The following is a 26,973-nucleotide window of genomic DNA, read 5'->3' as shown; positions in this document are numbered from 1 at the left end:
GATGGAAAGGTCAAACACACCCCAGCATGAAGGTCAAAACACAACCCCAGATGAAAGGTCAAACACACCCAGATGAAAGGTCACGCACACCCCAGATGAAGGGTCAAAACACCCCAGATGAAAGGTCAAAAACACCCCAGATGAAGGTCAAACACACCCAGATTGAAAGGTCAAACACACCCCAGATGAAAGGTCAAACACACCCCAGATGAATAAGGTCAAACACCCCCCAGATGAAAGGTCAAACACCCAGATGAAAGTCAAGCACCCCAGATGAAAGGTCAAGCACACCCCAGATGAAAGGTCAAAACACACCCCAGATGAAGGTCAAGAACGCCGAGCCCGTCTGGTGTTCAACCTTCCAAGTTCTCTCACGTCACCCGCTCCTTCCTCTCTCTCCACTGGCTTCCATTGAAGCTCGGCATCCGCTACAGACCATGGTGCTTGCCTACGGAGCTGTGAGGGGAACGGCCACCTCCGACCTTCAGGCTCTGATCAGGCCCCTACACCCAAACAAGGGCACTGCGTTCATCCACCTCTGGCCTGCTCGCCTCCCTACCTCTGAGGAGTACAGCTCCCGGCAGGCCAGTCAAATACTGTTCGCTGCTCTGGCACCCCAATGGTCGGAACAAAACTCCCTCACGACGCCAGGACAGCGGAATCAATCACCACCTTCCGGAGACACCTGAAACCCCACCTCTTTAAGGAATACCTAGGATAGGATAAAGTAATCCTTCTAACCCCCCCCCCCCCCTTAGAGTTAGATGCACTATTGTAAAGTGGTTGTTCCACTGGACATCATAAGGTGAATGCACCAACTTGTAAGTCGCTCTGGATAAGAGAGTCTGCAAATGACTTTAAATGTAAAATGTAAATGTCAAGTACACCCCATGTGAAAGGCAAACACACCCCAGATGAAAGGTCAACACCACGCCAGAATGAAAAGGTCAAACACACCCCAGATGAAAGGTCAAGCACACCCCAGATGAAGGTCAAGCACACCCCAGATGAAGGTCAAACACACCCCAGATTGAAGATCAAGCACACCCAGGGAAAGGTCAAACACACCCCAGATGAAAGGTCAAGTACACCCCAGGTGAAAGGTCAAGCACACCCAGATGAAAGAAAAGTCAAACACACCCCAGATGAAGGTCAAGCAACACCCCAGGTGAAAGGTCAAACACACCCCAGATGAAAGGTCAAACACACCCAGATGAAAGGTCAAACACACCCCAGATGAAAGGTCAAGCCACACCCCAGATGAAAGGTCAAGCACACCCCAGATGAAAGGTCAAAACACACCCCAGATGAAGGTCAAGCACACCCAGGTGAAAGGTCAAACACACCCCAGATGAAAGGTCAAGTACACCCCAGGTGAAAGGTCAAGCACACCCCAGATGAAAGGTCAAACACACCCCAGATGAAAGGTCAAGCACACCCCAGGTGAAAGGTCAAACACACCCCAGATTGAAAGGTCAAGTACACCCCAGGTGAAAGGTCAAACACACCCAGATGAAAGGTCAAACACACCCCAGAGAAAGGTCAAGTACACCCCAGATGAAAGGTCAACACCCCAGATGGAAGGTCAAAACCACACCTAACCACCATCACTACCATCTACCCTAACCACCATACTACCATACAACCCTAACCACCAATTACCATACTACCCTTAACAACCATACTTACCCTAACCACCATACTACCCATACCACCATACTTCCCTAACCACCATACCACCATACTACCATACTACCCTAACCACCATACCACCATACTACCCTAACCACCATATTTACCATCTACCCTAACCACCGTACTACCATACTACCCTACCACCATACACCATACTACCCTAACCAACCTACCACCCTAACCACAACTACCCTAACACCATACCACCATACTACCTAACCACCATACCACCATACTACCCTAACCACCATACCACCCTAACCACCATAACCACCATAATACCATACTACCCTAACACCATACTACCCTAACCACCATACTACCCTAACCATACCACCAACCACCCATAACCACCATACTAACCCTAAACCCACCATACCACCATACCACCATACTACCCTAACACCATAACTAACCCTAACCCCCCAACCATACCCACCCTAACCACCATACTACCCTAACCACCATACCACATAACCACCATACTACCCTAACCACCATACTACCCTAACCACCAATACTACCATCCACCAACTACCCTAACCACCAACTACCCTAACCACCATACCACCATACCACCATACCACCATACTACCTACCACCATACTACCATACCACCATACCACCATACTACCATACTACCCTAACCCACCATACCACCATACTACCCTAACCACCATACTACCCTAACACCATACCACCATACCACATACCACCATACCCCATACTACCCTAACCACCATACCACCATACTACCCTAACCACCATACCACCATACTACCCTAACCACCATACTACCATACTACCCTAACCACCATACTGCCCTAACCACCATACTACCATACTACCCTAACCACCATACCACCATACCACATACTACCATACTACCCTAACCACCATACTACCATACTACCCTAAACCACCATACCACCATACTACCCTAACCACCATTACTACCCTAACCACACATACTACCCTAACCACCCATTACCCATACACCATACTACCCGACCCACCATACTACCCTAACCACCATACCACCATGACTACCCTAACCACCCTAAACCACCATCACAAATACCATAACTACCATCTTAGCCTAACCACCATACCACCATACCACCATACTACCCTAACCACCATACTACCCTAACCACCATACTACCCTAAACCAAAACCATTACCTACCACCATACACATACCACCATCACTTACTACCCTAACCACCATACCACCATAATCCCGACCCCAATGACCTACCATACTACCCGTAACCACCAGTACCACCCATACTACCCTAACCACCATACCACCTACTACCCTACCTACCATACCCAACACCACCTACCACCATACCACCATACCACCACACCCTCACACTACACCATACCACCATACTCTATCAACCCCACCATACTACCCTAACCACCATACCACCATACTATCCTAACCACCATTCTACCATACTACCCTAACACCATCACTGACCTACACCTACTACCCTACCACCATACCACCATACCACCATACTACCCTAACACCATTACCACCATACTACCCTAACCACCATACCCATACTACCTACCACCATACTACCATAACTACCCTAACCACCATACCACCTATACTAACCCTAACCACATACTCTACCTACCACCATACCACCATAACTACCCTAACACCATACTACCCTGACCACCCATAACTACCCTAACCACCATACTACCCTAACCACCATACCACCATACTACCACCACCACCACCCCATACCACTCACTACCACCATACCTACCATACTCACTCCATCCATACCACCATACTACCATAAACCTACCATACCACCCATACTACCATACTCACCCTACCATACCACCATCCACATAACCCTAACCACCATACCACCATTATACCCTAACACCATTACTACCATACCACCATAACCCACCATACTACCATACTACCCTAACCACCATACTACCCTGACCAACCATACTACCCTAAACACCATCACCAACCACTACCCTACCACCTTAACCGATCTACTAACCACCATACCACCATACCACCATACTACCCTAACCACCATACCACCATACTACCCTAACCACCATACCCACCATACCACCATACTACCCTAACCACCATACTCACCTGACCACCATTACTACCCTAAACCACCATACTACCCTGACCACCATACCACCATACTCCCAACCACCATACTCACCATACCACCATACTACCCATAACCACCATACATAACCCTACCACCATACCCATACTACCCTAACCACTCATACTACCATACCATACTACCCTAACCACCATACCACCTACCCACCATACTACCCTAACCACCATTAACCCTCACCACCAACTACCCTAACCACCATACTTACCATAACCCTACCACCATACACCTACACCTACCCCATACTACCCTAACCACCATACTACCCTAACCACCATACTACCCTAACCACCCATTACTACCTACCACCAATACACCATACTACCCTAACACCATTACCACCATACACCCTAACCATACCCAACCACCCTAACCACCATACCACCATACCACCCATACCACCAACTACCCTAACCACCATACTACCCTGACCACCATACTACCTAACCACCATACTACCCTACCACCATACCACCATACTACCCTAACCACCTACTACCCTAACCACCATACCACCAACCACCATACTACCCTACCACCATACCACCATACTACCTAACCACCATACCACCATACCACCATACTACCCTAACCACCATACTACCCTAACCACCATACCACCATACTACCCTACCACATCCTACCCTAACCACCATACCACCATACTACCCTAACCACCATAACCATCCACCATACTACCCTAACCACCCATACTACCATACTTACCACCCATACTACCCTAACCCACCCATACTACCAACTACCCTACCCAACCACATTACTACCCTAAACCACCATACTACCCTACCACCATAATACCCTACCCTAACCACCATACCACCCACCATACTACCCTAACCACCTACCCCATACCACCCATCACTACCCTAACCCACCATACCATCATACCTACCCTAACCACCATACATACCCTAACCACCATTACCACCATACTACCCTAACCACCATTCACCACCATTACTACCCTAACCACCATACTACCCTAACCACCAATAACCACCATACACCCCAACCACCATACCACCATCACCCACCATACCACCATACACCCTAACCACCATACCACCATCTAACCCTAACCACCATACCACCATACTACCCTACCACCATACCACCCTAACCACCATACCACATACCATACTACCCTAACCACCATACCACCATACTAACCCTAACCACCAACTACCTACTACCCTAACACCATACCCTACACATACCATACACCCAACTAACTAAACTACCATACTACCTTACTACCCTACACTACCATACCACCATACCACCATACCACCATACCACCATACCACCATAACACCATACCACCATACTACCCTAAACACCATACACCATACCACCATACCACCATACTACGCCAACACTATACCACCATTACACCCTAACCACCATACCACCCATAACCACCATACCAACCATACTACACCTAACCACCATACCTACCCTAACCACCACCATACCAACCCCACTACTTACCCTAACGACTATACCACACATACTACCCTAACCACCATACTACCATTACTACCCTAACCACCATAACATACACCATACTACCCTAACCCACTATACCACCATACTACCCTAACCACCATACCCACCATACCACATCCACCGACCACATACTACCCTAACCCACCATACTACCATAACCCTACCAACCACCATTACTACCCTAACCTACACACCTACCATCATTACACCATCTACCCACCAACTACCCTAACCACCATACTACCACTAAAACCACCATACCACCATCTACCACCATATACCCTATACCACCATACCACCATACACCACTAACCACCATACCACCATACCCACCATACTACACTAACCACCTACTACCTACCACTACCACCATACTACCCTAACCACATACCACCATACTACCCTAACCCACCAATACCACCATACTACCCTAACCATTCCCATACTACCCTAACCACCATACCACCATACACCATACTACCCTAACCACTATACCACATACTACCTAACCCACTATACACCATACTACCATACTAACCCTAACCACCATACCACCATACTTACCATTACACCCTAACCACCATACCACCATTACTACCATACTACCCTAACAACCCACCATACACCCTAAACCACTATACCACCATTACATACCCTAAACCACCATACACCATACCATACTACCCTAACCACTATACACCATACTACCATACTAACCCTAACCACCATACCACCATACCACCATACTACCATACTACCCTAACACCATACTACCCTAACCACATACCACCATACTACCCTAACCACCATACCACCATACTACCCTAACCACCATACCCACCATACTACCCTATAACCACACTATACCACCATACACCCTAACCACCATACCACCATACTACCCTAACCACCATACCACCACTACCCAACCACTATACCACCATACTACCATACTACCCTAACCACCATACCACCATACTACCATACACCCTAAACACCATACCTACCTAACCACCTATTACCACCATATACCCTAACCACCATACACCACCATATACCCTAACCACTTTACCACCATACATACCCTACCACCATACCACCATACTACCCTAACCCACCCATACACAATACTACCCTAACCACCATACCACCATACCTACCATTACCCTACCCTATACCACCATTACTACCCTAACCACTATACCACGCATACTACCACTAACCACCATACCACATACTACCCTAACCACTATACCACCATTACTACCCTAACCACCATACCACCACATACTACCCTAACCACCATACATACCATACTACCTAACCACTATACCACCATTACTACCCTAACCACTATACCACCACATAACTACCCTAACCACCATACCACCATACTACCCTAACCACATACTACCATAACTACCCTAACCACTATACCACCATACTACCCTAACCACCATACCACCATACCCTATACCCACAATACTACCTACACCATACTACCATACTACCCTAACCACCATACTACTACCATATACACCATACTACCCTAACCCTATACCACCATACTACCCTAACCACCATACCACCCATACTACCCTAACCACTATACCACCATACTACCCTAAACCACCTATACCACCATACTATAACCCTAACCACCATACCACCCATACTACCCTAACCACCATACCACCATACTACCAATACCCTAACCCCATACTACCCTAACCACTATACCACCATACTACCCTAACCACCAACCACCATACACCCTACCACTATACCACCATACTACCCTAACCACTATACCACCATACTACCCTAACCACTATACCACCATACTACCCTAACCACTTATACCACCATACTAACCATATACCACCATACTACCCTAACCACTATACCACCATACTACCCTAACCACTATACCACCATACTACCCTAACCACCATACTACCCTAACCACTATACCACCATACTACCCTAACCACTATACCACCATACTACCCTAACCACTATACCACCATACTAACTTGTGTAAGTACACACACTCAAGTCCGCAACTGGTTCCATGACCATCCCAGGTTTACACTTCTCTATCTCCCACCATATTCACCGTTTCTTAACCCCATTGAGGAGTTATTTTCAGCATGGCGGAAGCTGTATGATTCCAAACCCCATGAACGTGTGGCCCTTCTCCAGGCCATGGAGGAGGCCTGTGGTGACATTCCAGCAGAGTCCTGTCAGGGGGGGATGCGTCATGCCAGAAGATATTTCCCCCGCTGTCGGGCCAAGGAGAATATCGCCTGTAATGTTGATGAAAATCTGTGGCCGGAACAAAAACAACAGACATGATTGATTTTGTTTTCGCAATGAAGTATTTGTTTCTGGACTTATGATGTTGATTTGCCTGTATTTTGACAGTTTCTTTATCTATTCTCTTCGATTGATCTTACGTACAATACAGTAGTACAATAGGCACATTTTTCTTCATTTGATTATGCAAATTATATTTACTGTATGTTTGCAATTTTACAGTATGTGTGCTTACAGTATGCTGTTTGACATCTATTGAGTCATATTGAAATATAGAACTTACATTTGTGCATTTGTGTTCCTTTCTTGTTTAAGTACTGTCGTGGAAAATTGTTTTAGAAATATGACATATATATTACACTAGCTTCCACAGTACACACAAACAAAATACAGTATAACAACAAAATGTTAATCTTTACACTGAAATAGTAGTGTTTTTGAATATGTCACATTAGCGTGATCTCGTGTGTCACGAAGTTAGATTCATTTGGTGTGTCTCATTTGTTTGCAGAGTTTCATTTTGAGCAGAGAGTACATGATTTTGATAGTTTGTGTTTCATTTTGCGAGACATCTGTGGGGTTGTGGGTAAATTGCCTAACTGGTTTGGGGATTTGTGTTTATAGTTTAGAGAACCTGAAATGTAGTTTCATCCAACGTGTGTTAATTAATTAATTGTGAAAAACTGGAATCAGGCAAGACATTCTTTCCTTCTCTTTTTTTTTTTTAAAGACTTTATTGCTTTTCAACAATGGTGTTTTGTCTCGGTGTTGAACACGAGTGTAACAACACACAGTCATCACATTAGAAACAAAAGAAGATGCTGTCACACAACCTACAAAGTAAAGGACAGCGCTAGCCTACCGATGTATTTTACCAACACTGTCAGCCTGAATACATCAAAAAAGGATATATAGACTACAGGATGATGAATAAGATGGTTATATTGAATAAATTATGATGGATATATAGATTACATCAAGAATTAGGATACAGGAGTTACAGTATGTGAGAAAGATTAGCCGTTCACAATAATAATATCATCAACAGTAGAAAGCAGAGGACAACGCTACCAATGTATTTATCGTCACACTTGTTTGAGCAGGAACCCATTGAAGGTGGTGTGGTTTACAGAGTCCCACACGTGAGTGTTAGCCATTAGGCGTATGAAGACCTGGTCCCCCAACTCCAGCTGTAGAGTGACTGCATTAGCCCCGTTGTCAGCTCCATCACTGCTAGACTGGTGATCAGAGGAACTGACCATGCGCTGTCCATTCTTGAACAAGGAGATGTATTTAGCTTGACTTCCTCCGGCATGGTAGAAGAAACTGAAGTAGTAGACCCCTGCAATAGGGGCAGCAAATACCCCTGTACTTGGATTGTAGGCACCGCCGATGTTAGTGATGACCTCTTTGTAGATCAGGGTAGTGTCATGGTCGATTGGTCCGGTGTGCCCATTCCCGCCCAGGCCAGCCGAAAAGATCACCTTCCTTCTCTCCTTATTTTTCAGTTCCTCAAGTTGATTCTCGCTAACTTTGAGCTGGGTTTCCATGACTCCCAGTTTTTCCACCGTGGTTCGCAGTTTCTCCTGCATGACACCGAAGTCTCTCAGCAGCTTGCACAAGTCAGGGTAGCAGGAGCCTTGTGATGTCTGGCATTCTTTATCTTCATTTTCAGTCTTTTTGGTCTCTTCTTGAGCCGCAGACAGCCAGCAGCAGCAGCAGCACAGGGAAACCAACAGAAATGCAGTAGTATTCATTTCTCCCTGTATTCAGGAACCTGTCTTGATTCTGGAGTTTTATCTTCCTATTTTTATACAGCTAGGATGTAGATCCTGTTTCAGACACTCCTTTGTACATTCCCTTTATTTCGCAATTCTTTATCGCTAGTGTTGCGAAATGTGGTAATTTTTTGGGACAGTGTTTGTCTCCAGCACATGGAGTAGCCAGTCGCTTAGAGACCAATAAACCTTACTTAACATTTAACCTGTCTTCTCTTGAGATTAAAGTATTTTGCTGCAAAATATGAATTTCCACAATTATGTTTGTTATTCAAATGATGTATTTTATTGAAACAGAAAAGTTCAGTAAGTAGCCTTGAAAATAATTTATATCAAACATTTCTAACCAAACAAATTGTGTGATGGGCACTTTTTAAAAACCACCCTCAGACTCAGGAAGGTTAAAACCACCCTCAGACTCAGGAATGTTAAAACCACCCTCAGACTCAGGAAGGTTAAAACCAGCCTCAGACTCAGGAAGGTTAAAACCACCCTCAGACTCAGGAAGGTTAAAACCACCCTCAGACTCAGACTAGGAAGGTTAAAACCACCCTCAGACTCAGGAATGTTAAAACCACCCTCAGACTCAGGAAGGTTAAACCAGCCTCAGACTCAGGAAGGTTAAAACCACCCTCAGACTCAGGAAGGTTAAAACCACCCTCAGACTCAGACTCAGGAAGGTTAAAACCAGCCTCAGACTCAGGAGGTTAAAACCAGCCTCAGACTCAGGAAGGTTAAAACCACCCTCAGACTCAGGAAGGTTAAAACCACCCTCAGACTCAGGAAGGTTAAAACCACCCTCAGACTCAGGAAGGTTAAAACCAGCCTCAGACTCAGGAAGGTTAAAACCACCCTCAGACTCAGGAAGGTTAAAACCACCCTCAGACTCAGGACGGTTAAAACCACCCTCAGACTCTGGAAGGTTAAAACCACCCTCAGACTCTGGAAGGTTAAAACCACCCTCAGACTCAGGAAGGTTAAAACCACCCTCGGACTCAGACTCAGGAAGGTTAAAACCACCCTCAGACTCAGGAAGGTTAAAACCACCCTCTAGTGGTCAACACAGTCCTCTCTGGACTACACATGTCCCCAACAGGTTGGTCTAGGGGTCAACACAGTCCTCTCTGGACTACACATGTCCCAACAGGTTGTCTAGTGGTCAACACAGTCCTCTCTGGACTACACATGTCCCCCAACAGGTTGGTCTAGGGGTCAACACAGTCCTCTCTGGACTACACATGTCCCCAACAGGTTGGTCTAGGGTCAACACAGTCCTCTCTGGACTACACATGTCCCCCAACAGGTTGGTCTAGTGGTAAACACAGTCCTCTCTGGACTACACATGTCCCCAACAGGTTGGTCTAGTGGTCAACACAGTCCTCTCTGGACTACACATGTCCCCACCAGGTTGGTCTAGGGGTCAACACAGTCTCTCTGGACTACACATGTCCCCCAACAGGTTGGTCTAGGGGTCAACCAGTCCTCTCTGGACTCACACATGTCCCCAACAGGTTGGTCTAGGGGTCAACACAGTCTCTCTGCTGGACTACACATGTCCCCAAACAGGTTGGTCTAGGGGTCAACACAGTCCTCTCTGGACTACACATGTCCCCAACAGTTTGGTCTAGTGGTCAACACAGTCCTCTCTGGACTACAAATGTCCCCCAACAGGTTGGTCTAGGGGTCAACACAGTCCTCTCTGGATACACATGTCCCCCAACAGGTTGGTCTAGGGGTCAACACAGTCCTCTCTGGACTACACATGTCCCCCAACAGGTTGGTCTAGTGGTCAACACAGTCCTCTCTGGACTACACATGTCCCCAACAGGTTGGTCTAGTGGTCAACACAGTCCTCTCTGGACTACACATGTCCCCCAACAGGTTGGTCTAGGGGTCACCACAGTCCTCTCTGGACTACACATGTCCCCAACAGGTTGGTGTAGGGGTCACACAGTCCTCTCTGGACTACACATGTCCCCCAACAGGTTGGTCTAGTGGTCAACACAGTCCTCTCTGGACTACACATGTCCCCAACAGGTTGGTCTAGTGGTCAACACAGTTCTCTCTGGACTACACATGTCCCCAACAGGTTGGTCTGTGGTCAACACAGTCCTCTCTGGACTACACATGTCCCCAACAGGTTGGTCTAGGGGTCAACACAGTCCTCTCTGGATCACCATGTCCCAACAGGTTGGTCTAGTGGTCAACACAGTTCTCTCTGGACTACACATGTCCCCAACAGGTTGGTCTAGTGGTCACACAGTCCTCTCTGGACTACACATGTCCCCAACAGGTTGGTCTAGTGGTCAACACAGTCCTCTCTGGACTACACATGTCCCCCAACAGGTTGGTCTAGGGGTCAACACAGTCCTCTCTGGACTACACATGTCCCCCAACAGGTTGGTCTAGTGGTCAACACAGTCCTCTCTGGACTACACATGTCCCCAACAGGTTGGTCTAGGGGTCAACACAGTCCTCTCTGGACTACACATGTCCCCAACAGGTTGGTCTAGGGGTCAACACAGTCCTCTCTGGACTACACATGTCCCCAACAGGTTGGTCTAGTGGTCAACCACAGTCCTCTCTGGACTACACATGTCCCCCAACAGGTCGGTCTAGGGGTCAACACAGTCCTCTCTGGACTACACATGTCCCCAACAGGTAGGTCTAGTGGTCAACACAGTCCTCTCTGGACTACACACTGTCCCCCAACAGGTTGGTCTAGTGGTCAACACAGTCCTCTCTGGACTACACATGTCCCCAACAGGTCGGTCTAGGGGTCAACACAGTCCTCTCTGGACTACACATGTCCCCCAACAGGTCGGTCTAGGGGTCAACACAGTCCTCTCTGGATTACACATGTCCCCAACAGGTTGGTCTAGGGGTCAACACAGTCCTCTCGGACTACACATGTCCCAACAGGTCGGTCTAGTGGTCAACACAGTCCTCTCTGGCCTACACTTGTCCCCAACAGGTTGGTCTAGGGGTCAACACAGTCCCTCAGACTACACATGTCCCCCAACAGGTTGGTCTAGGGTCAACACAGTCCTCTCTGGACTACACATGTCCCCCAACAGGTTGGTCTAGTGGTCACACAGTCCTCTCTGACTACACATGTCCCCCAACAGGTCGGTCTAGGGGTCAACACAGTCCTCTCTGGACTACACATGTCCCCCAAACAGGTCGGTCTAGGGTCAACACAGTCCTCTCTGGACTACAACATGTCCCCAACAGGTTGGTCTAGGGGTCAACACAGTCTCTCTGGACTACACATGTCCCCAACAGGTCGGTCTAGTGGTCAACACAGTCCTCTCTGGACTACACATGTCCCCCAACAGGTTGGTCTAGGGGTCAACACAGTCCTCTCTGGACTACACATGTCCCCCAACAGGTTGGTCTAGTGGTCAACACAGTCCTCTCTGGACTACACATGTCCCCCAACAGGTTGGTCTAGGGTCAACACAGTCCTTCAGACTACACATGTCCCCAACAGGTTGGTCTAGGGGTCAACACAGTCCTCTCTGGACTACACATGTCCCCCAACAGGTTGGTCTAGTGGTCAACACAGTCCTCTCTGGACTACACATGTCCCCCAACAGGTTGGTCTAGTGGTCAACACAGTCCTCTCTGGCTACACATGTCCCCCAACAGGTTGGTCTAGGGTCAACACAGTCCTCTCTGGAGTACACATGTCCCCAACAGGTTGGTCTAGGGGTCAACACAGTCCTCTCTGGAACTACATGTCCCCCAACAGGTTGGTCTAGGGTCAACACAGTCCTCTCTGGACTAACATGTCCCCCAACAGGTTGGTCTAGGGTCAACACAGTCCTCTCTGGACTACACATGTCCCCACAGGTTGGTCTAGGGGTCAACACAGTCCTCTCTGGACTACACATGTCCCCCAACAGGTTGGTCTAGTGGTAACACAGTCCTCTCTGGACTACACATGTCCCCCAACAGGTTGGTCTAGGGGTCAACACAGTCCTCTCTGGACTACACATGTCCCCAACAGGTTGGTCTAGGGGTCAACACAGTCCTCTGGACTACACTGTCCCCAACAGGTTGGTCTAGTGGTCAACACAGTCCTCTCTGGACTACACATGTCCCCCAACAGGTTGGTCTAGTGGTAAACACAGTCCTCTCTGGACTACACATGTCCCCCAACAGGTTGGTCTAGTGGTAACACACAGTCCTCTCTGGACTACACATGTCCCCAACAGGTCGGTCTAGTGGTCAACACAGTCCTCTCTGGACTACACATGTCCCCAACAGGTTGGTCTAGGGGTCAACACAGTCCTCTCTGCTGCTGTTACTGTTTATTATCTATCCTTTACCCTACCTGCAGTATACTGCTGTTACTGTCTATTATTAACCTTTACCCCTACGTACAGTATAACTGCTGCTACTGTCTAGTATCTATCCTTTACCCCTACCTACAGTATACTGCTGTTACTGTCTATTATCTATCCTTTACCCCTACCTACAGTATACTGCTGTTACTGTCTATTATCTATCCTTTACCCTACCTACAGTATACTGATGTTACTGTCTATTATCTATCCTTTACCCCTACCTACAGTATACTGCTTTACTGTCTATTATCTATCCTTTACCCTACCTACAGTATACTGCTGTTACTGTCTATTATCTATCCTTTACCCCTACCTACAGTATACTGTGTTACTGTCTATTATCTATCCTTTACCCCTACCTACAGTAATCTGCTGTTACTGTCTATTATCTATCCTTTACCTACCTACAGTATACTGCTGTTACTGTCTATTATCTATCCTTTACCCCTACCTACAGTATACTGTTGTTACTGTCTATTATCTATCCTTTACCCCTACCTACAGTATACTGCTGTTACTGTCTATTATCTATCCTTTATCCCTACCTACAGTATACTGCTGTTACTGGTTCTATTATCTATCCTTTACCCCTACCTACAGTATACTGCTGTTACTGTCTATTATCTATCCTTTACCCCTACCTACAGTATACTGCTGTTACTGTCTATTATCTATCCTGTTGCCTGGTGTCTTTACCCCCTGACATGGTGCAGGAGCAGATAGGGTTAATGTAGTGGAATGTGGTAGTGGGTTTTTAATGAGTGTAGGGTTCGTTGGAAGGGTGTTTGTATGTTTTTATATAGGTATTATTTTGTAGTTTTCCCCTCTTTTGTATCACAAAGTATAATATATTTATATTCTAGTCCAGTTGGAGGCGATAATGGACAATATTGGATGCCAACCGCCGTTAAACCCCCCGAAGAAGAAGAAGAAGAAGAAGCAGCAGATGAAGAAGAAGAAGAGGAGCAACTCAGGGTGCCCAAAACTTTTACGAGAAACGTCAGAATCTGAAGTCAAATTGGTCAAGTCGTGAGATCTTGTGTCCAGAACCGCATCAGTGTAGCATAATAATGTAAAGATGGCGGAGCTACAAATGCTTTTGGAAGAAGATATTCCAGCAGGTCGGAGAGCGTTACTGGATAGTTTTAGGAATCTCGAAAGAGTTGCCGAATACTGCGAAAGCAACTATGTGCAGGTAGGAATATAATATATAAGAAAACTGTCGGTTATGTGCGCTGCTCAAAACTCAGCGAATGCCAAGCTAAGCGGGGGTAACGTTAACTAGTCTACTTACCGTAGACAGCCGCACTGTTTCGACCAGGCTCGTTACCACACCAGTTTGCTTGTTCGTTCTGTTAATGTCGTTAAAAAAATATATATACCTACGACTTTACTCATGGCTAATAATTGCAGTATGTTAGTTATGTGTGCTACGGATAACGTGTGTATGTCAGCATTGCTGGGTGGCGAGTCCAATGCAAAGTATTTGTGAATGGACCGTGTTGGCGTTGCTAGTTGGTGCCAGCAGTGGGTTTGACCACTCCACTCACAGATACAAGATCACAGTAACCTGATCATTTCCGACACAGCTTTAATCGTCTCTAGTTAGTTTGATTCTGTTGTCCGCCAATGCGAGATATTTGGCCGCAGAATAAACTGCAATCGGGTGATGTGTGATCAAATCTGTCATATTATACACAGTCTATGGACATTCCTCTCACATCACACCGTTGTATGGAACATTTCACACACACGGGGATGATCTCAGTTGCAGACTCCTCGCGTCCTCTCTCCTCTTAATTCAATGCAAAGGGCTTTATTGGCATGGGAAACGTGTTGCATTGCCAAAACAAGTGAAATGAACAAAAGTGAAAAGACGAAACATCAACAAAAAACCAATAACAGTAAATATTGCGCTGAAAAAGGTAAACAATATATAGACATTTCAAGTGTTATCAGCTATGTACAGTGTTTTAGCAATGTGCAAATAGTCCCATGAATAGTACGGGAAGATACATTAACAGATACATATTTGTGGTATATACAATGTTGTTTATGCTCCTGGTTGCCCTGTTTTCAAGGCAACGGGCACCAAATCTTGCTGCTGTGATGGCACACTGCGGTATTTCGCCTAACAGACATGGGAGTTTATCAATGTTTGATTTGTTTTCAAATTCTTTGTAGGTCTGAGGGAAATATGTGTCTCTAATATGGTCATACATTTGGCAGGAGGTTAGGAAGTGCAGCTCAGTTTCCACCTCATTTTGTGGGCAGTGTGCACATGGGCAGACCTGGCTCTGAACAGAAGACTGGCTATGGCGTCCTCTCTCAATAGCAAGGCTGTACATAGTCAAAGCTTTTCTTAGTTTTGGTTCAGTCACAGTGGTCAGGTATTCTGCTACTGTGTACTCTCTGTTTAGGGACAGATAGTTCCAATTTGCTCTGTATTTTTGGTTGATTCTTTCCATTGTCAAGTAGTTTTTACTTTTTCATAATTTGGTTGCTGTCCTGGGGCTCTGTGGGGTCTGTTTGTGAACAGAGCCCCAGAACCAGCTGGCTGAGGGGCATATTTTTTAGGTTAATCGCCGAGTAGTTGAGGGCTCAGTGGTGGAATGTTGGAATCGATTCCTTTTTAGGTTTGTTTGTAGAATTTAACAGCTCTTTTTTGGATTTTGATAACTGGCGGGTAAAGTCCTAATTCTGCTCTGCATGGATTGTTTGGGGTTTTGTGTTGTATACAAAGCATTTATATATATTTTTTTAACCTTTATTTAACTTTGCAAGTCAGTTAATTAAGAACAAATTCTTATTTACAATGCCTGCCTACACCGGCCAAACCCGGACGACGCTGGGCCAATTGTGTGCCGCCCTATGGGACTCCCAATCACAGCCGGTTGTGGTACAGCCTGGAATCCCCCCCTTAAAAGATTTAGATGCACTATTGTAAAGTGGTTGTTCCACTGGATGTCATAAGGTGAATGCACCAATTTGTAAGTCGCTCTGGATAAGAGCGTCTGCTAAATGACTTAAATGTAAATGTAAGAATCGAACCAGGGTGTCTGTAGTGACGCCTCTAGCACTGAGATGCAGTGCCTTAGACCGCTGCGCCACTCGGGAGACCCAGTGTATTTTAGCAGGATTCTGCATGCAGTCTCAATTGGGTGTTTGTCCCATTTTATGAATTTTTGGTTGGTGAGTGGACTCCAGACCTCACAACTGCCGTGCCTTTACTATGGATTAAGTGATTTATGACATGCTATTTTATCAAATCAATTCTCTGTAATTAATATTACCTGATTAAACTAATGATGTAAATGTAATTAACTAGGAAGTCAGGGCACCACGGAAGAATGTTTGTAGAGCTGTTGTCTTCCGAATAAACTCTTAAAGACCTGGTAATATTTTATAGCAGTCCATTTTTAATCGTCACCTTATTCAGTCTCATCTGAACGTCGTAAAATTCTTGGTTATCTTTACGAACCCTGGCTAACAAGTTCAATCAGCAATACAACATTTGGTTTAATTATTTATTTACTAAATACCTAACTAATCACAATCATACCTTGATGACTAATTATGTCATAAAGGAAAACGTCCCTAGCGGACAGAACAGATATGACAGCTGGTTACACAAAGAGAGGGGGTTGGGTTTGAATGAAAGCGCGGGAAGACTGAGGAACAAAAGGATTGGGTCTCTATCAGACCTTATGAAGCTATGGTATCGTAACTACAGAGTCTTATGTATTCTAAATAACCGCCCATTCGGAAAAGGAAAATGCAATAAATATTTACTCTGAGCTGCGCTTCGATAGATTGGTCGAAGATGGAAGCCTGGGCAGAGATCTCCCTTGTCCTTATATTTCTGGGCGGATACGTTGTAGTCTGTCGTCGTGTGGTAGAATGGATACGTTGTAGTACCGTCGTCGTGTGGTAGAATGGATACGTTGTAGTCTGTCGTCGTGTGGTAGAATGGATACGTTGTAGTCTGTCGTCGTGTGGTAGAATGGATAGTTGTAGTACGTCGTCGTGTGGTAGAATGGATACGTTGTAGTCTGTCGTCGTGTGGTAGAATGGATACGTTGTAGTCTGTCGTCGTGTGGTAGAATGGATACGTTGTAGTCTGTCGTCGTGTGGTAGAATGGATACGTTGTAGTCTGTCGTGTGTGGTAGAATGGATACGTTGTAGTCTGTCGTCGTGTGGTAGAATGGATACGTTGTAGTACCGTCGTCGTGTGGTAGAATGGATACGTTGTAGTTGTCGTCGTGTGGTAGAATGGATACGTTGTAGTCTGTCGTCGTGTGGTAGAATTGGATACGTTGTAGTCTGTCGTCGTGTGGTAGAATGGATACGTTGTAGTCTGTCGTCGTGTGGTAGAATGGATACGTTGTAGTCTGTCGTCGTGTGGTAGAATGGATACGTTGTAGTATCGTCGTCGTGTGGTAGAATGGATACGTTGTAGTCTGTCGTCGTGTGGTAGAATGGATGTTGTAGTTGTGTCGTGTGGTAGAATGGATACGTTGTAGTCTGTCGTCGTGTGGTAGAATGGATACGTTGTAGTCTGTCGTCGTGTGGTAGAATGGATACGTTGTAGTCTGTCGTCGTGTGGTAGAATGGATACGTTGTAGTCTGTCGTCGTGTGGTAGAATGGATACGTTGTAGTCTGTCGTCGTGTGGTAGAATGGATACGTTGTAGTCTGTCGTCGTGTGGTAGAATGGATACGTTGTAGTCTGTCGTCGTGTGGTAGAATGGATACGTTGTAGTCTGTCGTCGTGTGGTAGAATGGATACGTTGTAGTCTGCTCGTCGGTGTGGTAGAATGGATACGTTGTAGTCTGTCGTCGTGTGGTAGAATGGATACGTTGTAGTCTGTCGTGTGTGGTAGAATGGATACGTTGTAGTCTGTCGTCGTGTGGTAGAATGGATACGTTGTAGTTGTCGTCGTGTGGTAGAATGGATACGGTTGGTAGTCTGTCGTCGTGTGGTAGAATGGATACGTTGTAGTCTGTCGTCGTGTGGTAGAATGGATACGTTGTAGTCTCGTCGTGTGGTAGAATGGATACGTTGTAGTCTTGTCTCGTGTGGTAGAATGGATACGTTGTAGTCTGTCGTCGTGTGGTAGAATGGATACGTTGTAGTTGTCGTCGTGTGGTAGAATGGATACGTTGTAGTCTGTGTCGTCGTGTGGTAGAATGGATACGTTGTAGTAGTCGTCGTGTGGTAGAATGGATACGTTGTAGTCTGTCGTCGTGTGGTAGAATGGATACTTGTAGTCGTGTCGTGTTGGTAGAATGGTACGTTGTAGTCTGTCGTCGTGTGGTAGAATGGATACGTTGTAGTCTGTCGTCGTGTGGTAGAATGGGATACGTTGTAGTCTGTCGTCGTGTGGTAGAATGGATACGTTGTAGTCTGTCGTCGTGTGGTAGATGGATACGTTGTAGTCTGTCGTCGTGTGGTAGAATGGATACGTTGTAGTCTGTCGTCGATGTGGTAGAATGGATACGTTGTAGTCTGTCGTCGTGTGGTAGAATGGATACGTTGTAGTGTCGTCGTGTGTAGAATGGATATCGTTGTAGTCTGTCGTCGTGTGGTAGAATGGATACGTTGTAGTACGTCGTCGTGTGGTAGAAATGGATACGTTGTAGTTGTCGTCCGTGTGGTAGAATGGATACGTTGTGGTCTGTCGTCGGTGTGGTAGAATGGATACGTTGTAGTCTGTCGTCGTGTGGTAGAAATGGATACGTTGTAGTACCTGTCGTCGTGTGGTAGAATGGATACGTTGTAGTATGTCGTCGTCTTGGTAGAATGGATACGTTGTAGTCTGTCGTCGTGTGGTAGAATGGATACGTTGTAGTCTGTCGTCGTGTGGGTAGAATGGATAACGTTGTAGTCTGTCGTCGTGTGGTAGAATGGATACGTTGTAGTCTGTCGTCGTGGTGGTAGAATGGATACGTTGTAGTCTGTCGTCGTGTGGTAGAATGGATACCGTTTGTAGTCTGTCGTCGTGTGGTAGAATGGATACGTTGTAGTTGTCGTCGTGTGGTGAGAATGGATACGTTGTAGTCTGTCGTCGTGTTGGTAGAAATGGATACGTTGTAGTACCGTCGTCGTGTGGTAGAATGGATACGTTGTAGTCTGTCGTCGTGTGGTAGAATGGATACGTTGTAGTCTGTCGTCGTGTGGTAGAATGGATTACGTTGTAGTCTGTCGTCGTGTGGTAGAATGGATACGTTGTAGTCTGTCGTCGTGTGGTAGAATGGATACGTTGTAGTCTGTCGTCGTGTGGTAGAATGGATACGTTGTAGTACCGTCGTCGTGTGGTAGAATGGATACGTTGTGAGTCTGTGTCGTTTGGTAGAATGATACGTTGTAGTCTGTCGTCGTGTGGTAGAATGGATACGTTGTAAGTTGTCGTCGTGTGGTAGAAATGGTACGTTGTAGTGTGATCGTGTGTGGTAGAATGGATACGTTTGTAGTCTGTCGTCGTGTGGTAGATGGATACGTTGTAGTCTGTCGTCGTGTGGTAGAATGGATACGTTGTAGTCTGTCGTCGTGTGGTAGAATGGATACGTTGTAGTCTGTCTCGTGTGGGTAGAATGGATACGTTGTAGTCTGTCGTCGTGTGGTAGAATGGATACGTTGTAGTCTGTCGTCGTGTGGTAGAATGGATACGTTGTAGTCTGTCGTCGTGTGGTAGAATGGATACGTTGTAGTAACGTCGTCGTGTGGTAGATGGATACGTTGTACGTCTGTCGCGTGTGGAGAATGGATACGTTGTAGTCTGTCGTCGTGTGGTAGAATGGATACGTTGTAGTCTGTCGTCGTGTGGTAGAATGGATACGTTGTAGTTGTCGTCGTGTGGTAGAATGGATACGTTGTAGTCTGTGTCGTGTGGTAGAATGGATAGTGTAGTCTGGTCGTCGTGTGGTAGAATGGATACGTTGAGTCTGTCGTCGTGTGGTAGAATGGATACGTTGTAGTCTGTCGTCGTGTGGTAGAGATACGGTATACTCGTCTGTGGTAGAAGGATAGTGTAGTTGTCGTCGTGTGGTAGAACGGATACGTTGTAGTTGTCGTCGTGTGGTAGAAGGATACGTGTAGTCTGTCGTCCGTGGTGGTTAGATGGATACGTTGTGTACCGTCGTCGTGTGGTAGAACGGATACGTTGTAGTCTGTCGTCGTGTGGTAGAACGGATATGTTGTCTGTACCGTCGTCGTGTGGTAGAACGGGTACGTGTAGTACGTCGTGTCGTGTGGTAGAATGGATACGTTGTAGTCTGTCTTCGTGTGGTAGAATGGATACGTTGTAGTCTGTCGTCGTGTGGTAGAATGGAGTAACGTTGTAGTCTGTGTCGTGTGTTAGAATGGATACGTTGTAGTCTGTCGTCGTGTGGTAGAGATGATACGTTGTAGTCCTGTCGTCGTGTGTGGGTAGAAGGAATACGTTGTAGTACCGCTTCGTCTGTGGTAGAATGGATACGTTGTAGTGGCTGTCGTCGTGTGTGAATGGATACGTTGTAGTCTGTCGTCGTGTGGTAGAATGGATTAGTTGTCAGTCTGTCGTCGTGTGGTAGAAGGATAAGTTGTAGTACCTCGTCATGTGGTAGAACGATACGTTGTAGTCTGTTCGTCGTGTGGTAGAAGGATCGTTGTAGTCTGTCGTCGTGTGGTAGAATGGATACGTTGTAGTACTGGTCGTCGTGTGGTTAGAATGGATAAGTTGTAGTCCTGTCCGTACGTGTGGTAGAATGATACGTTGTATGTGGTCGTCGTGTGGTAGAATGGATACGTTGTGTAGTCTGTCGTCGTGTGGTAGAAAATGGATACGTTGTAGTTGAGTCGTCGTGTGGTAGAATGGATACGTTGTGTTTGTCTCGTTGTGGTGAATGGTACGTTGAAGGAACTTGTAGTACTCGTCATGTGGTAGAACGGATACGTTGTAGTCTGTCGTCGTGTGGTAAGAATGGATACGTTGTAGTCTGTCTGTCGTCGTGGTAGAATGGATACGTTGTAGCTCTGTCGTCGTAGCTGTAGAAATGGATACGTTGTAGTACTCGTCATGTGGTAGAGAGGATACGTTGTAGTCTGTCGTCGTGTGGTAGAATGGATACGTTGTAGTACCCTGTCGTTCTGAAGAGATTGTCCGTCCTTTCCTAAGCCATGTTTACAGCTGCTGCTGATAACTCAACGTCTAGGATGTATCACTTTTTTTTTTTCAATTTTACCCCCTTTTTCTCCCCAATTTTCGTGGTATCCAATCGCTAGTAATTACTATCTTGTCTCATCGCTACAACTCCCATATGGGCTCGGGAGAGACGAAGGTCGAAAGCCATGCGTCCTCCGAAGCACAACCCAACCAAGCCGCACTGCTTCTTAACACAGCGCGCCTCCATCCCGGAGGCCAGCCGCACCAATGTGTCGGAGGAAACACCGTGCACCTGGCCCCCTCGGTTAGCGCGCACTGCGCCCGGCCCGCCACAGGAGTCGCTGGAGCGCGATGAGACAAGGATATCCCTACCGGCCAAACCCTTCGTAACCCGGACGACGCTAGGCCAATTGTGCGTCGCCCCACGGACCTCCCGGCTGCGACAGAGCCTGGGCGCGAACCCAGAGACTCTGGTGGCGCAGCTAGCACTGCGATGCAGTGCCCTAGAGCACTGCGCCACCCGGGAGGCCCAGATGTATCACTTAAGTGAATAAGAGTTCAAAGTTCATACCAAGTTGCCATAATATAACCTCATGCTATATTCTGGCTGGTGGAGTCGAAATTCATCCTTCCAGCGTGGCGATCGTCACCTCCACGTTGAAATTCGCCCTTCTAAACATATGGACATCAGTCCTTAGGTCATCGGGAACACAATGTTAATTTCGTTAGGTTGTAGTCGTTCAACCATTTGCAACCAGAGCTCACGCTGAGGTTGGCTTAGTTCGCCGTGAATTGGGTCACGGGGGTTCTTACAGAAATGGACAAAAGGCCTATTCACGTGGGCGAGGCCACTTGAGCATATTTCCCTTATGAAAACTATTCTCTCATTTTAAAAACTAAAATTACATTTAATCTTTTCACAAATAGTTTAATATTTCAACATTTTAAATGACACAACAATTCCATGTGAACCAGAATGTGTCGACTTTCCAAGATACAGTTTATGTCGTCCTATCATCAGTAATCATGTCTCAGACACCAACTGATCTGACATCATATTCTTTAAGTACCAACTTTCAACTGGTTGGATTACATACAGATTGTTCTGTTCCCTTTTGATGTTACAATACACTCTCTATGTTAACAAAGGGCTTTCCAAGAGTCCATTCTGTAGAGTGGAGAGAAAACGGGGGAAGNGGAGAGAAAACGGGGGAAGGGTATTTATGGGGGGGGGGGGGGTCATAAACCTCCCCCAACAGGGCAACGTCGTGTCACAACCATAGAGGGCAATGGGTTCTATAACTGATTGAATAATTTTAGCCAGATCCTCATTGGGATGTTGAGTTTTTTCTGTTCTTTTTGATGGCATAGAAGACCTTTCAGATTCTAGTAGGGTGAGGCCGGGTGCTGCAGACTGTTCTAGTAGGGTGAGGCCGGGTGCTGTAGACTGTTCTAGTAGGGTGAGGCCAGGTGCTGCAGACGGTTCTAGTGCCCTCTCCAATTCGTTGATATATTGAAGCGGGTGGGGCTCAAGCTGCATCCACGTCTCACCCAACAGCCCCGAGGAAAGAAATGTGTGTGTTTTATGCCAATTTCAACGGCACACTTGTTGTTTGTGTACATGGATTTTATGATGACGTATGTTTTTCCCCCAACAGCTTTCCATCAATTTGTATAGCAGACCCTCACCCCAAATTTAGTCAAAAGCTTTCTTGAAATCAACAAAACATGAAGACTTTGCTTTTGTTTGTTTATGTAACGGGTATAGCTTCCGTCCCTCTCCTCGCCCCTACCTGGGCTCGAACCAGGGACCCTCTGCACACATCAACAACTGACACCCACGAAGCATCATCACCCATCCCTTCACAAAAGCCACAGCCCTTGCAGAGCAAGGGGAACAACTACTTCAAGGTCTCAGAGCGAGTGACGTCACCGATTGAAACGCTATTAGCTCGCACCCCGCTAACTAGCTAGCCATTTCACATCGGTTGCATCTATAAGGGTGTGCAGATTGTATACGTGGTCTGTCGTACGTTATTTTCGTAATAATTAAATTTGACATTTGCTCAGGACATTGTTTTCACTGAGGAAATGTTGGAGTCTGCTGTGGATGATACTGCAGAGGATTTTTCTGAAATTGCTGTTGATGCAGATTCCACTGTAATAATTATTATGGCCAAATTTCTCAAAAACCATTGGCTCCCCTCTGACCTTCTCCTCCAGTGGGTTTTGAGAAGGAGGTGAGGAGAGAGTACAAACGAGGATTGAGATTCTACTAGGAGCATCAGTCACAACAACCGAGGGAACATTCGTTTTATATTGGATTTTCTTCCCCTGATTCAGAACATATAATTGTCATGACACACTGCTATGAGACTGAGTAAACCTGCAACTCGCCGTTATGCTGCAATCCTGTACTGATAGTGCAGTCTGGTAGACTTTAGCCTAGTTTGGGCTGATAGCTGAAAGACACAGTCTGGTAGACTTTAGCCTAGTTTGGGCTGATAGCTGAAAGGCACAGTCTGGTAGACTTTAGCCTAGTTTGGGCTGATAGCTGAAAGGCACAGTCTGGTAGACTTTAGCCTAGTTTGGGCTGATAGCTGAACAACAGTCTGGTAGACTTTAGCCTAGTTTGGGCTGGTAGACTTTATCCTAGTTTGGGCTGATAGCTGAACAACACAGTCTGGTAGACTTTAGCCTAGTTTGGGCTGATAGCTGAACAACAGTGTGGTAGACTTTAGCCTAGTTTGGGCTGATAGCTGAACAACAGTCTGGTAGACTTTAGCCTAGTTTGGGCTGATAGCTGAACAACACAGTCTGGTAGACTTTAGCCTAGTTTGGGCTGATAGAGAAAAGTAGACTGGCTACACCGGAGAAAAGTAGGCTGGCTACACCGGAGAATAGTAGGCTGGCTACACCGGAGAATAGTAGGCTGGCTACACCGGAGAATAGTAGGCTGGCTACACCGGAGAGAAAGTAGGTGGCTACACCGGAAAAAGTAGGCTGGCTACACCGGAGAAAGTAGGCTGGCTACACGGAACTGGAGAAAAGTAGGCTGGCTACAACGGAGAATAGTAGGCTGGCTACACCGGAGAATAGTAGGCTGGCTACACGGAGAAAGTAGGCTGGCTACACCGGAGAAAAGTAGCTGGCTACACGGAGAGAGTAGGCTGGCTACACCGGAGAGAAGTAGGCTGGCTACACCGGAGAAAGTAGCTGGCTAACAGAAAAAGTAGGCTGGCTACACGGAGAAAAGTAAGGCTGGCTACACACGGAAAAAGTAGGCTGGCTACCGGAGAAGTAGGCTGGCTACACCGGAGAAAAGTAGGCTGGCTACACCGGAGAAAAGTAGGCTGGCTACACCGGAGAAAAGTAGGCTGGGCTACACCGGAGAAAGTAGGCTGGCTCCCGGAGAAAGTAGGCTGGCTACACCGGAGAAAAGTAGGCTGGCTACACCGGAGAATAGGTAAGGCTGGCTACACCGGAGAAAAGTAGGCTGGCTACACCGGAGAAAAGTAGACTGGCTACAACCGGAGAAAAGTAGACTGGCTACACTCGACGAGAAAAGTAGACTGGCTACACCGGGGAAACAGTAGGCTGGCTACACGGAGAAAAGTAGACTGGCTACACCGAGAGAGAAAAGTAGACTGGCTACACCGGAGAAAATGGCTGGATACACGGAGAAAAGTAGACTGGCTACACGAGAAAGTAGACTGGTACACGAGAGAAAAGTAGACTGGCTACACCGGGAAAAGTAGGCTGGCCACACGGAGAGAAAACGAGGTAGAACTGGCTACACCGGAGAGAAAGTGATGGCTACACCGGAGAAAGTAGGGCCCTAGGCTACACCAGTAGACTGGCTACAGAGAAAGTAGGCTTGGCTACACGTACAGAGAAAGTAGAGCTGGTACACCGGAGAAAAGTAGGCTGGCTACACCGGAGAGAAGTAGGCTGGCCACACCGGAGAGAAGTAGGCTGGCTACACCGAGAGAAGTAGACTGGCTACACCGGAGAAAAGTAGGCTGGCCACACCGGAGAATAGTAGGCTGGCTACACCGGAGAATAGTAGGCTGGCTACACCGGAGAAAAGTAGACTGGCTACACCGGAGAGAAGTAGACTGGCTACACCGGAGAAAAGTAGCTACACATCAGTCTGAGCGCTGTCTGCTGATACAACACCTCGTCATGAATTCTCATCTGAGTGGAGAAAAGCAACTGAAGCACAACATTAGTCTGAGGCCGAGCAGAAATTACAATCAGAAACGTTTTAGAGCATAAGATATTTGTTATGCGTTTTATTTTTAATTTTTTTTGCTGCTTGGAAACGCAGAATTCTTCATTTAACGCGACCCCCAAAAGGTTAACTTTCTAGTTATCTAAGTAAGTGGCCGAATGAAGAAGGTGACGGGGGCATCATTGTGATAGCTTTCTGCCATGTTTCAGAAGTCAAAGCCCATTTGGATGAGGTATCTGTACAGCTGTCACTGCGATCTTGATTTTCTGTTTTTCTCAGTTCTCGGCCTGTCTGCTCCTCCCCCTCTTCTCCAAGCAGGCAGGCCCGTTACCCTAGCGACTCTAGACTCCACACAGACACCGTTCTTCCTTCAGACAAGCATGAGTCAACTCTGTTTGGTTGCACAATGTCTCTTGTTCATATTCTTTTGTAAATGTGTACTCACCAAAAAATGACATTAGGTAACTCCTACCTATATAAGGGGTCCTGTCTTCCTGGTCTTATCCTGTCCATATCACTGTCACCAGAGTAGTCCGGTGAGGTCCTGTCTTCCTGGTCATATCACTATCACCAGAGTAGTCCTGTCTTCCTGGTCTTATCCTGTCCATATCACTGTCACCAGAGTAGTCCAGTGAGGTCCTGTCTTCCTGTCCATATCACTGTCACCAGAGTAGCCCTGGTGTCTATATCCGGTAAACCCCCTCTCTCCATAGCCCTGGTGTCTATATCC

General features: G+C 46.5%; 2 protein-coding genes across 2 annotated transcripts in view; one reads left to right on the top strand and one right to left on the bottom strand.

The window, feature by feature from the left end:
• Window positions 1–8,448: 8,448 nt before the first annotated feature.
• On the bottom strand, window positions 8,449–9,595 carry LOC111971479 (complement C1q-like protein 4). The gene has a single exon (XM_023998272.2). The coding sequence runs from the start codon at window positions 9,490–9,492 to the stop codon at window positions 8,821–8,823; it is 672 nt and encodes a 223-aa protein (XP_023854040.1). The 5' UTR covers window positions 9,493–9,595; the 3' UTR covers window positions 8,449–8,820.
• A 5,150-nt stretch (window positions 9,596–14,745) lies between these two features.
• LOC111971477 (proline-rich protein 12-like) overlaps window positions 14,746–26,973 on the top strand; it is a 91,848-nt gene continuing 79,620 nt past the window's right edge. The window contains 1 exon segment of the mRNA XM_023998271.2: window positions 14,746–14,886. Coding sequence (XP_023854039.2) covers window positions 14,746–14,886 — 141 coding nt within the window.

This window comes from Salvelinus sp. IW2-2015, linkage group LG13, assembly GCF_002910315.2.
Source record: "Salvelinus sp. IW2-2015 linkage group LG13, ASM291031v2, whole genome shotgun sequence".
NCBI lineage: Eukaryota > Metazoa > Chordata > Actinopteri > Salmoniformes > Salmonidae > Salvelinus > Salvelinus sp. IW2-2015.
Note: the sequence above shows the minus strand (reverse complement) of the source record. Positions and strands in the feature narration are given on the sequence as shown.